Source organism: Talpa europaea (assembly GCF_964194135.1).
Source record: "Talpa europaea genome assembly, chromosome: 11".
Taxonomy (NCBI): Eukaryota; Metazoa; Chordata; class Mammalia; order Eulipotyphla; family Talpidae; genus Talpa; species Talpa europaea.
In genome coordinates, this window is record NC_140078.1 from 20,251,051 (window position 1) to 20,265,129 (window position 14,079).

A 14,079-nucleotide genomic window follows, 5' to 3' on the forward strand; every position below is an offset into this window, starting at 1 on the left:
AAATAGTACAAACAATTTGGGAAAATGTCTAGCAGTTTCTAGTAAACCTAAACATACACATGTTCTTATGTCCCAATAATTCCAGTCCTAAGTATTTATCCAAGAGAAATGAAAATGTAAGCTCGCTAAAAGACATGTACAAGAACGTGCACAGCAGCTCTATTCATAACAGACAGAAACTGGAAACAGGCCAACTTTCCAACAATAAGAAACAGATAAACAAAATGTGGTATAGCTACACAACAAAAAACTATCCAGAAATAAAAAAGGAAATCATGCAACAACATGGATGAATTTCAAAAATAAACTGACTGAAAAAAGCCTTATACAAAAGAGTTATCTCGTTTACCCCATTTATATAACGTTCTAGAATAGGCAAAACCAGTCTGTGGTTTAAAAAAATATCAGAACAGTTGTCCCTGAAGGGACAGGGTGGGAAGTAACTGGGAAGGAGCCTGAGGGAACATTCTGTGACTTGACAGGGGTTTGATTACGCAGGTCTATGCAATGGTATACTTAATATTTGTATACCTCATTGTATGTAAATTTTACCTCAAGCAAAATAAATTGTAAATAGATAATGAGCTTTATATAATGATATAGATGCTGAATTATTTAGAGGCATGCATGACATATGCAACATACTATGAACTGCATAAAAAAAAGGACTAATTGATGAATAGAAAAATGAATATGTGAGCAAATTGGTAATTTTTTTAAAGATTTATTTTTATTTTTGTAATTTATATATACCAGAAGTAGGGTGCAGGCCTGAGGTACAGGGGGTGAGAGGCTTCATCAGAGACAGAGTAGGGAGCAGAACAGGTGGATCTACTGAAATACACTGCTGAGGGAAGCAGATGCCTAGATAGGAGAGGTCTGCTGTGCCATACGTGGGTAGCTCCCTGGCCAGGATGGGGATCAAACTTAGGTGGCAGGGGCTGGTGATAGCTTGAAAGAACTGAGACTTTAACCCCTATACCACCAGGGAGGACTGCAAATTGGTAACGTTAATGCTAGAATCTAGGTGGTAATTAAATGTCCATATTTGCTCTCTTTTTAAAATTCTTCATTATAAAATGGTGGGAAAATATGAAGCTAAGTAAACTGTTTAGCCATCCACACACACGTGGTAAAATTCTTAAGGAAAGCACAAGAATGATTAAAGTAGCTATATCTTCTGGGGTAGAGGGAAGGAGATGCAATGAGAAAGGGGAAGCCACGGGGCTGCAAAAGTACTCGAAATAATATATTTGTTAAGTAGAGTAGTGGGAACACTGGTCTTTATTTTATTATACATGTTATTATAAAATAGAGATAATTTAAAATGAAGAATTACATTTGAGGCAGATGGAACATCATGGGCACAGTCCTAAGGTGGGAAGGAGCTTGTCACATTGGAGGACTAAAAAAGGCCAGTGTGGCTTGAGGTGTATGGAGAGGGAAGTGATACAAGATAAACCTAGAGAGGTAGGGAGTATTCAAATCAGAAATTATACAGGATCTAAGCCATGTGGGTCATAGGTCTTTACATAGGTTCTTTTTTTTTTTTTTAAAGATTTATTTATTTATGCATACAAGAACTGGGGTACAGGCCAGAGGCGTGGGGGGTGGGAGGATCTACCAGAGACAGAGTGGAGAACAGAACAGGCAGGTTGACTGAAATACACTGCTGAGGGGAGCAGCAGGCGAGTCAGGAGAGGTCTGCTGTGCCATGTGGGTATCTCCCTGGCTGGGGATCGAACTTGTGCTGCAGTGGCTGCGGATTGCTTCAAAGGTTGCGTCTTAACCCCTTGCACCACCAGGGAGGCCCCTACATAGGTTCTTTAACAACTGCCTTGGAAAAGTGTGGGGTGGATGAGGGTTAGCTCCCTCTACACTCTCACCACAAAGAGAACAAATTCCAGACCGGATTATGGCACACTTATCCGCATTTAATAAACAAAGACTCATTAGCAAGCAGGTTAACAAACAGTTCACACAAACTATTCTAGAAGCTAGCTTAAACTATCCCCCAGCGCTCAACCAATGTGCCACCAGGGAGGCCCCCTTTTTAGTTGTTACAATCATCACCTGAGAGAGGTTTACTCAAGACAGAAGTGACAATATCTCAGAGTCAAGGTTCTGTTGTTCTAGGAGTCACATCAGACAACCAGAAATTCTCCTAACAAAGGACTGATTAGGAATTAAGTCTCAGGCACCATATCCAAGGGATGAAGTTACAGGTCTTCCTAGATTCTTAGTCCCTCTTCATCTAAGTAGGATGTGTCTCGAAAATATTTTAGACAATTTCACTTTTTTTGAATACTTCAATTTAACCACCAAGTTTATGTCTAATATTTATTCTGCTAGTTAGTAAAATACTAATCTAGCCTACAAAAACCCAATCTGCTCCTCACATTTATTGTGCTAATGAGCAAAAGCATAAATCGAGCTACAGAAGTTCAGCCTGAACATTCAGCAGTCATTGCCCTAGGGAGAATAGTCACCATATATGGCAGGGATTTTGTGCTCAGGAGTCCAACAACCCCCTAGACTACAGACTGTGACAAAAGGTGTGGAGTCTCTCATTTGCACAGACTGATTTGTCACAGATTTACCAAGTCAAAAATTTCAGATAAAGGGCCTCCCTGGCAGTGAAGATGTTAAGTCTCAGCACTTTCACGCTATCACCACTGCAGCCTGAGTTTGATCCTAGTCAGGGAGCTGACCTACATATGGCACAGCAGACCTCTCCAGTCTCGCCCACTGCTCCCCTTAGCAGTGCATTTCAGTAAATCTGCCTGGATTAGAAAAAGCACATACTTTTCAAGTTCATATCCCTTCAGTGAATGCAAAACTGAAAGTAATTAAATATTTGATAAGAATCAAGCACCCAAACCAAAAGGAAAAAAAAAAGAATCAAGCACCTACAGCTGCCGCAAGGACTTCCTGCGGAGGAGGACTCAGTAACAGGTGCCTCAAGCACTAGTGGTAGGCTGGCACCTAAGTCCTCTGGACTACAAGGCAACTAAGTCCAAATGCCAAAGCAGTTTCAGATTAAAAAGTGGAAATCATTTTTGTTTAAAGATGGTGAGAAAGTGTTTTCATTAAAGTATAAATTGTAAAAATAAATTAATAAATCAATCAAACTAGAGAACTGAAGAACTGACAGTAGCTGCCTATGGAGTGTGGCCTTTCTGTTCTACAGCTAGAGGATCACTGTGGGGATTGGGTGCTTCATTAAAGTAACTCAATGCCAATACAGGGGAGAATAAGGGCACAAGAGACTGTGGTGATGGTTCATGGTGATGATACTGGTGATGGTACTATTACGCGGAATACACCTGAAAGACCACACAAGCATACATTGTACAAAAATGAACAATGATGTAAAATACATCAAAAAACCAGTAACTCAATGCCCCTTGAGTTTAGTTTGAAATTAACTGGCACATATACACTATCACATGGTCTACGCATAAGTATTTTAAAATAAATCTAGATATAGGGCCTCCCTGGTGGCACAAGTGGTTAACTCAGCATTATCAAGCTATCAGCAGCTAATGCAGCACGAGTTTGATCCCCAGCCAGGGAACTAACCCACATGGCACAGCAGATCTCTCCTGTCTCGCCCACTACTACTCCCCTCAGCAGTGCATTTCAGTAGATCTGCCTGTTTAGCTCCCCACTCTGTCTTTGGTGAATCCTCTCATCCCCCCTGCACCTCTGGTCTACACCCCAGCTCTTGGGTCCATAAATAAATAAATAAATAAAATCTTTTTTAAAAAAATAAAATAAAATAAACCTAGATATTATAACTCCATGTGTAAAGACTTTAAGGAGAATGGGAAAGCTGGAGATAACATGACTGATAACAGATACAGAGGGGAAAGGAAACTGATCCAACCTACGGCCCCTCTCTAACCACATGTGGCAATTTAAATTACTGGAAAAAAAAATTATTTATTAAATTTGTTAAAATTGGGCCTCCCCTGGTGGCACAGCGGTTGAGCACTGGACTGAGAAGCTGCCCACAGCCTCTGCAGCGCCAGTTTGATCCCCGGCCGCCGGTGAGGATCCCACATGGCACGACAGACCTCTCCTGCCTCACCCACTGCTCCCCTCAGCAGAGTATTTTGTCAGTCTGCCTGTTCTATTCCCCGCTCTGGCTCTGGTGAATTCTCTCACCCCCCCCCCCACGCTTCTGACTGTACCCAGTGCTTGTATAAATAAGTAAATCTTTAAAAAAAAAAAAAAGAGAGAGAAAAAAAAATTCGTTAAAATTAAATTTGTTAAAAACAGCATCCCTTAGTCCCACTATCACATTTTAAGTGCTCGGTAGCTGCATGTGGCTTGTGACAACACATACAGAATATTTTCATCATCACAGGAAGTTCTATTGGACAATCATATTCTAAAAGAACAAAGTTTCAAGAGAATACATTTCTGGAATAGAAAACAATTTATCAAAAAGGAGGCATCGTAGATAAATTCAAAGAGGAGGGCACTTATGATCTGAGTTCCATTCTAGAGTTCTACCTGCCTTTGATCATCTTGATCTCTCTTCCTGAAAATGATGCCATCTAGTAAAGGAGGAAGAGAGGAAAGGGAGGAAGGAGGAAACTACACGCCCAGGAGGGAAGAAACAATTGAAAGCAAAAGTTTTCTTTTGCTTTCCATTCCTCCCTATTAATGAAATACATATTTTAAAAAAGAAAAAAAAGGCAGGAAGTGAAAAGGGCAGCATGAAGAACTGAGTCAGGTAGACTCGTCAAAGCATTGGGTTGTTGAGCCTCCCTGGTGGCGCAAGGGGTTAAGACGCAACCTATGAAGCTATCCCCAGCCTCTGCAGCACAAGTTCCATCCCTGGCCAGGGAGCAACCCACATGGCGCAGCAGACCTCTTCCGTCTTGCCCACTGCTCCTCTCAGCAGTGTATTTCAGTCAGTCTGCCTGTTCTGTTCCCCACTCTGTCTCTGGTGAATCCTCTCACCCCCCCCACCTCTGGCCTGTACCCCAGTTCTAGTATGCATAAATAAATAAATCTTAAAAAAAAAGTATTGGGTTGTTAGAAGAATTATGATGAATTTTTGCTTGAAAAACAAAAAATACATCATGACTTTTCTGACAACCCAATAGCTTTCTCAGGAGAGTCCTAAGGTCATCTTCAGGAAAGGAGGTTTCACTCTTTGCAAATCCCATCATCTGCCCCCATGTTTCTGTTTGCCACCATGTTCTCAGTGCTCTGTGAGAACTGAAGTGTTATTGCGGATGTTTGAGTAGAGAATTAATTTATTTCTGGTAAATTTATGATTATAAAATGTACATTAAATTTTAGGTATAATTTTGACTTTAAGATTTTTCTTACAGTGAGTTTTGCTTTGGGGAATAGAGCCCTAAAAATATAAAGTAATGTGGAATATTTTCTGAGTCTAATTATAAAAACTAGGCTTACACTTAATCTTTTAGGACTACTCCTATTACATAAAGTGAGGCATGCCTGAAATTCTTTAAAAAGAAACTCAAGCAATCCTTTGATGATTTGTTATTTATATATTCTAGAGTCAAATTTAAGCTAGACGTCGACATTGCAAATTTCCCAGTGGACAGATGAGCATTCATTTTACCTACTTCTTTTGCCCAATAGCAAATGCTGACTTAAAATAAAAAAGATGTAAACAGAAGGGATGGAAGAATGCTGTCTTAAACATTTTGATCAGTTTTTTTTTAAACCCCTTTTGTGGTAAAATAAAACTGAAAATGAAAAAACACATACACACACACAAAAAAAGCAAAAAACAAAAAACAAAAACAAAACAAAACCCCACTTAGAACAAATTTATAGCTTAGTGAATAACTATAAGGCAAACATCATTTTAATCACTACCCAGGTCAAGAGAAAGAAATTTCTAGCCATTCCCCAAGACTCTCTCTTTGCCCTGTCCCAACCATAACCTCTTCCCTGCAAATAAACATTTATACTGGCTTTCGCAGTAATCATTTCCTTGCATTTCTTCATTTCCATCTAAATATGCATTCCTTTACACTATAGTTTGGTCTTGCCCATTATTAAAAAACTAATACAACTTCTAAGTCTTAATTTACAGATCGCCCACTCCATTTCAGTTCCCATTCACGTCTTTATTTTCTTTTCTTACAATTCATCTGTTGAAGAACCTGGGGCATTTAATGTATAGGACTTGATTTTTGCAATTGGCATCTGGATCCAGACACCTGAGCAAGTTTGAATTTGATCCTTTTGGCAAAACTTTGGTGTGGGAGTGTGTTCTTTCATCAGCAGGCATGATGTGTTCTCTTTGATGTTAGTAGCTATTAATGCTCAATGCCTTGGTCAACTGTGTTGTAAAATCATGCTTATCAACTTGTTTTCATTTGTAAGCTGTAATAATTTTACAGATGTTTTTCCTCACCTACTATGTGGTTACCTAGTTGTACAGGTAAGGCAGGATGAATGATTAATTTTTACCTTTGTATTCAGTTTTCAAGATAATGAGTTGGGAGGATAATAAAAGATAATGAATTAGGGGCCTCCCCTCCCTGGTGGCACAGTGGTTGAGCGCTGGGCTGCGAGGCTGCCCGCAGCCTCTGCAGCGCTGGTTCAGTCCCCCACCGCTGGCAAGGGTCCCACAAAAAAAAAAAAAAAAAAAAAGATAATGAATTAGTTGCCAATGAATTTTTCTAATTTGATCAATTAGGTTTTCTTTTTTTTTTAAATTTATTTATGCATATAAGAACGGGGGTACAGGCCAGAGGTGCGAGGGGTAAGAGAATTCACCAGAGACAGAGGGGAACAGAACAGGCAGATTGACCAAAATACACTGCTGAGGGGAGTAGTGGGCAAGTCAGGAGAGGTCTGCTGCGCCATGTGGGTTGCTCCCTGGCCCGGGATGGAACTTGTGCTGCAGAGACTGCAGATAGCTTCATAGGTTGTGTCTTAACCCCTTGTGCCACCAGGGAGGCCCAATTAGGTTTTCTTTTTAATACCCAAATAGTTCATCTTTGGTCAGTGATCTTCAAGTTGAATTCTGAGTCTTTCTGTGATAACCACAGTAGTCTTTGAGAGCTTCCTTGTTATCTGGTATCACAGCATTCCAGGATCATCCCATTCATTTCCTGCCCTAAACCTAGAATCAGCCATTTCTCTAAGAAAACCCATTTTTTAAAATAGGTAAATGACAGGGCCTCCCCGGTGGCGCAGCGGTTGAGCGCTGGGTTGCGAAGCTGCCCGCGGCCTCTGCGGTGACGGTTCGATCCCCGGCTGCTCCCCGGCCACCGGAGGAGGGTCCCACATGGCGCGCAGACCTCTCCTGCCGCCCGCTGCTCCCCTCAGCAGTGTACTTCGGTCCTTCTGCCTGCTCTGCTCCCTGCTCTGGCTCTGGTGAATTCTCTCACCCTCCCGCGCTTCTGACTGTACCCAGTGCATGTATAAACAAAACAAACAAACAGACCAGCAAACAAATAAATAAAGCATGCCTCTATACAAAAAAAAAAAAAAAGTCACCAAAAAAAAAAAAATAGGTAAATGACATTTTAAGATCACAATCTAGGCCCCAAGGATGCTCATTGTGTCTAAACTTTTTAGTGTATATAAATACAGACATGAACACATACATATACACATATATATTCAAATACCTACAGGGAGCACACAGGTAAAAAATGAGTGAAGTGTTATAACAGGGTGGTCCCCAGGGGAAAGGGGTGGTTTCAGGTTCCCTGCCCTACCCAAGGAAGGGTGGACTGAGCAGAGAGAAGAAGGTGAAGAGAAGCCTGGGAAATAGGAAGGAGACCAAGAGGAAGGCCTGGAGGAGACACATGGAGCAGAGGGACATGTGAAGAAGCTGTGTTTGCTTCTTGGCTTTGAACTGGTACCAGGAACTTGGGGAACATGGAAGGAGACACTTGAAACAGCAGTGGGTGAGAGACCCTGGGGAGGTTAACAGTGGCAGCCTTTATCTTGCTTTTGATTTTGCTCTTTTCCTTCCAGACTTGTCTGGCCTCTTCTGCTCCTTTCCCATGGGCCCCCAGCAGAAGGTGCCTTAGACATATGGCAAGCTATTGGGCTTCAGCAGTCCTGCTTTTGGCCAACCCTGTTTTACTGGGCATTTAGCCATGAGAGGATGGGTAACTTTGGGTGTTTTGTGTGAAAACTATTTTATCTATTCTTTCCTTTCTCTTCTCTTTATTGCACACTAATTATATTAAAGTTTCTTTAAACACTAGAGTATGTTTTGTCTTGATGTGTCACGGCAGATGGCAGAACCTATTTAGAGCAGGCCAGTTTGGGGGTCCCCGCCCCCTGCCCAGTAACAGTATGACAGAAATGAAGCACAGAGATAGTGGTTAACTGTACAGAGTATGCCCTGACTAAAGGAGACATATCTTCCAATTTTTCAAAAGAAGCCAGAAATGTAAATTTTTAATATGATTTTTGAAAATATTGACAACTAATTAAAAAAAAATTAAACATTAGAGTCAAACAAAATCCCAGTCCATGGGCTATGCCTCCTCAATCTAGAAATTTAATTAGTAGTTCTCTCTCTGAAGTCACATTGTTACTAACATATAACAGCATGCTAGGGAAGTAAGCAAATTCTCAGACTATTTCAGGAAAAGTCAAACTATAATATAGAAAAGGAGGAATGTATAATTATCTTCATTCCACCCCGTTTCCTCAACTCTCTAAAGCAATAAACAGAAGCATGGTATGAGAGGGGGGAAAGTCAGTTATCAGAATAAACTCAAAGAAATTTGAAACCTAACAAATGTTTTTTATACCTAGGCTCGTAGAGTCTCATTTTGAGACCCAGGAGATTTATTTTATATATTTATAAAATTTCAAACACAGACACTTTATATGACAGGTATATTATAGGCAATAAAACTGGTAGAAAAGTTTATTGCAAGTGCATGATTATGCCCTTACCCTCATTTTTTTTTTAAAGAGTTATTTATTTATTTATTTATTTATTTATTCATATAAGCACTGGGCATAGTCAGAAGCGTGGGAGGGTGAGAGAATTCACCAGAGCCAGAGCGGGGAGCAGAGCAGGCAGAAGGACTGAAGCACACTGCTGAGGGGAGCAGTGGGCAGCAGGAGAGGTCTGCGCGCCATGCAGGACTCTCCTTTGGTGGCCGGGGAGCAGCCGGGGATCAGACCGGTGCTGTAGAGGCTGCGGCAGCCTCGCAACCCAGCGCTCAACCGCTGCGCCACGGGGGAGGCCCCTTACCCTCATTTTTATCTACTTTAAAATGAAAAGAAGTTAACAGAATTGACACTTATGCCTTGGTCCCCTCTTGGAATGAGCAGAAACAATAGAAAGTTGCAGGGAAAAGAAAAGTTAAGATGTGAAAATTCTAAACAAGCCCCAAAGAAAGTATGGAGACAGGCCTAGATTGGGTTTGGCTCCTTTGGTACAAGGTAGTGTCATGTGACCTTCCCAGGCTCCAGAAAGTATAGAAATCACAGGATTAACCTTTTTGGTTCAAAGATAAGAGTTTAGATTAGATTAAAGCAGGAAACATAAAAGCCCATATAAGGTATTATTTTCCCCTGGTTTCTATTACTTTTCTTTCAAAGAAAATAAAGACTTCAAACTACCTAAGTGGGGAGGGAGGGGGATTTGAAGGCTTTAGAAATCCCAAGCAAAAGGAAGGGAGGAACTAGAAATTTTCCTGACTACAACATGAGCCTCTGCCAGCCTCAGCCTGTCTGCTGCACTTGGTGTATCCTTCACCATCGTCTCTTGGTCTATAGTCTCTTAAGGCTCTTTTATTTGTATGCTATAAGAGCATGACGTTTTAAGCTTCTCTCAACTTTGGAAACCAGGCCCTAAGCCAAGGTCAGAGAAGAGTAAAGTTGGGGAAGAGGGAGCAGATGAGCTCAAAATTACCATTTTCCTAAGTGACTCACCAGGGAGCCACATGCAGCATCCCTGGCCTTTGATCCTGAAGCCTTCCTGTGACTCACATGGGAAGAGAAAAACAGCTTTGCCTCTGGCACTGAGCAGATATTAGCTTGTCTATCACTTGTCTTTTGTACCCTCTAAAAAGTATACCAGCAGAATGGAAACAGGTTTGCAGTGTCAAAGGAAGAAGTAAAACTGCTTTTTACAGTTCATTTTTCTTTGGAAAGTGAGTTATTTCCTTCCCTGCATTACCCATGTACCTCTAGACCATGACCATTTCCCTTCTACAAACATCTGAATACCAATAATCACAACTAATATCTACTGAGTTATTATCAGACTCTGTTCTGAATACTTGGCATGCATTAACTCTGTGCAGTTAACTCCTATATTATCCTCATTTTATAGATAAGGGAACTGAGGCAGGGAGAAGTAGTCACTTTCCCAGGGCCAGAGCTCATAAATACCCAAGCCAAGCCAACTTTAAAGCCTGTATTTTATTTCCCTCTTTTTGTTTTTCAAAAAGTTGAAAAACTAATACAATAGTCAACCATATATGATGTTACCTAGATTAAATATTATAAACTTAGCATAATTATGAACTTAGTCTTTGAGGAATACTTTGCAACTGCCTTATACTGAGTTGCTTGTAGCTCCCACCCATTACTTCTAGCTTTTCCCCTTGGAGCTATGGATCTCTGTGAAACTCAGGCCAAGAAGGTCCACTTTCTGGTCTCTGCAGAACTCAGCCCTAGTGGGTAATTTCCTCTTCTGTTCTATATCTCATTTTTTTTTTTTTTTAAAGATTTACTTAGGGTCTCCCCTGGTGGCGCAGGCGGTTGAGCACTGCACTGTCAAGCTGCCCGTAGCCTCTGCAATGCTGGTTCCATCCTGGCCGGCCGGCAAGAACCCACATGGTGAAGCAGATCTCCCCTGTCTTGCCCGCTGCTTCCCTCAGCAGTGTATTTCGTCAGTCTGCCTGTTCTGTTCCTGGCTCTGTCTCCAGTAAATCCTCTCACCCTCCGGGGTACAGGCCAGATGTGGGGGAGAGTGAAAGGATTCACCGGAGACAGACTGGGGAACAGAACAGGCAGACCAACCGAAATACACTGCTGAGGGGAAAGGAAGGGGTGACAGGACAGGTCTGTTCGCCATGTGGGACCCTTGCCGGCTGGCCAGCCGGGACCAAACTGGCCTTGCAGAGACTGCGGACAGCTTCACATAGAGGCGCTCAACCACCTGCGCCACCAGTGATGCCCTATACCTCATATTTAAATAGGTCGGTTTATTTCCTGGATGTGACTGGACTGATTTTCCAAATACACAAAAAGCCTACTGTCTTTAAGGTCACTTCATCTACTTATATGAAAACAGACAGACAAACAGCCTGCCAGCCAGATAGATAGATAGATAGGTAGATAGATAGATAGATAGATAGATAGATAGATAAATAGGTAGATAAATAGGTAGATAGGTAGACAGAGATAAAGACATACAGTATGGGCTGGAACTTTAATTTTTGCACAAATTGGATGGCATCCTTAAGTACATCTTAAATTCTTGTTCTTGTTTCCTTATATATAGATGGCTGCTAAGCACAAGCACTTTCACCTCCTAAAAACCTGCCTCTAGTCCTTCATCTCTCCATTTTCCCCGGCACTGTTTCAGGCCCCCAATTTCCCTCTCTGAATCAATCTAATAAGATGGTCTAACTTTCCCAACTTCAGCACACCCCACAGGCTGTGCCAGAACAGACTTAGTGGAGGACTGCCCTGCTCAGCAACCCGCAATTGCTTTCTATCTGTAGAGCCTAACATAGCATAATCTAGCATACTGGAGGTGTTCAGTAAATATTGGTAGAGGGAGGGACCAAATAAAGTGACTGTCTTGAGCTATCTGATTTAATGAGTCAGTTGTACTATACACTGTTGTCAAGAAATATCCTGGAGTTTTAAACAAAAGCTGTTTAACGTAAAATGGTATTTAGAAATTGACTTAACAAGCCCATTTAAAGATTTTTTGTCATTTCATATGTAGGAATAATATATTTCTATAGTATTTATCTAATAAACAGTTGCACAAAAATCCCAGGTGCATGCATTCTCTTTAGTGCTCAGATTTTCTAAACAATAAAAAAAAGAAATTATAGACAGCACAGTGTTATGTGGAAAAAGCAAAAGACTTCATTATATGTATGGTGATACATCTATTAAAATGACAAACATAAATCAAATTAGTGAAGTTAGTGCAGGCAGCCTGGAAGGAAATATTTTCTTTCTCTTTAGACACTGAGAGTGGCATTGCAAATTAGCTCAGGTTTTCTGGTGAATCATCTCATCCTGCATAATAACTATGAAACTTCCCATACCTTTGGGGCCAATGATTCAGTTGGAAATAACTTTAAGAAAAATACATTTCTATACTACTAGTGATAGGGCACATCTCAAATTCTCTGAATAGGAGAAAGATGAAGCTAACCATGTATCATAGGTACATCAACACAAAGATACAGTAACAAGTCACTTAAAATGATAAGCAAAAGGCCTATTTCAATAAATGGGGGTACATACTTGGTTCAAACAACAGTGTTTATAATTAAGCAAAAAGGCTCTGAAATCAGACACATCTTCATTTAAATTCTGGCACTGCTCCCCTCAAACTCTTTCAAGAAATATTTCTCTTCTGAGAATACGTGGATCATGGGCCTGCAAGCAGTTACTTGTTCTTAAGAAGATGTTTGTGGGCCTCCCCAGTGGCACAGCGGTTGAGCGCTGGGTTGCGAAGCTGCCCGCAGCCTCTGCAGCGACAGTTCGATCCCCGGCTGCTCCCCGGCCACTGGAGGAGGGTCCCACCTGGCAAGCAGACCTCTCCTGCCGCCCGCTGCTCCCCTCAGCAGTGTACTTTGGCCCTTCTGCCTGCTCTGCTCCCTGCTCTGGCTCTGGTGAATTGTCTCACCCTCCCGCGCTTCTGATTGTACCCAGTGCTTGTATAAATAAGTAAAATAAATAAATAAATAAATAAATAAATCTTTTTAAAAAAAAGATGATGTTTGTATTCTTATTTGAGAGACATTTAAAGAGTAGGCTTTTGCCCCAGATGTCTGAGTTCATATCTCCACACTGTCACTTACTGGCCGTGTGACCTTAGGCATACTGGAGGTGTAAACTACCCAACATTCCAGTTATACTTCATACATCTGATATGGCTAATATTAGACTAATACATGGTTAATAATATCACCTACCCCATAAAATTCTTATGAAGTTGAAATGAGATGCCTTTAGAGTGATTAGCATAGTGCCTGACATGTAGTCATTTCTCAGTAAATGTCAGCAACTTGAATTCTTTGATTTATTGATCACCCACTATGTTTCAAGCACTGCATTACATGTGCCCATTACATTTAATCCCTATAAAAACCTTATATAATATTACTACACCGAAAGTTTAAGTAAATGAGCTCAGAGAGGAGGCTTATGAACATTTAGCAAGAAAGGGAGAATAAAAGATGGCTGGTTGATCCCAACTACAAATACATAAAATGAAATGCACTTACATATTTGTAATAACATACATAATTAGAACTTTATAACTATTAGGTCTACTTTGTTTAAAGTTCATAGAGTTTCTTTGTATTTTCAGTTAGAAGCAAGCTTGAATTGGGGACCCAGTCCCATTGTCTTTATTGACCTTTGCCCTTCCTTCCCCCAAAGAGGGGCCAGGACTCACATTAGATGCCAACTAAGTGCTGGCTTCTGATCAGCAAGTGCTTACCTGGAGGAGATAGAGGAGTCCTGGGACAAACAAGGTGAGTGGGTAGAGAGACTGGTATGTTGCTAAGGCAAGAAAAATAGCACTGAGGAAGGCACTACCTGTAAAAAGAAATAAGAATATGTATGGGATAATCCATTCTCATCGACCAGGAGTAGACTCCATAAATGCTCAAATAATTGCCTACCAAATGTCTCCCGGTACTGTGCAAACTAACACAGAATGAAAGTGTCTTCTTGATTTGATTTTCAATGAAAGGAAAGCAAGGAAGTCAAAACCATTTACTTTTAGCAACCTGAGACATCATAGGTATATTTCTTGTAAAATTTTCAGACCCATAAAGGTTTTATAAAACTTTAGCCCAAAAGTGAATAAAGGGATCAAGCTAATTAACATCC

At 40.9% G+C, this 14,079-nt stretch overlaps 1 protein-coding gene across 1 annotated transcript in view; it reads right to left on the reverse strand.

Annotated features, from left to right (window-relative positions):
• The window catches only part of PIGU (phosphatidylinositol glycan anchor biosynthesis class U), a gene marked incomplete at its 3' end in the record, with an annotated part of 93,235 nt that overhangs the window by 31,080 nt on the left and 48,076 nt on the right, over window positions 1-14,079 (reverse strand). Inside the window, exon 7 of the mRNA XM_084247656.1 lies at window positions 13,685-13,782. Coding sequence (XP_084103782.1) covers window positions 13,685-13,782 — 98 coding nt within the window. The remainder of the gene's footprint in view (window positions 1-13,684; window positions 13,783-14,079) is intronic.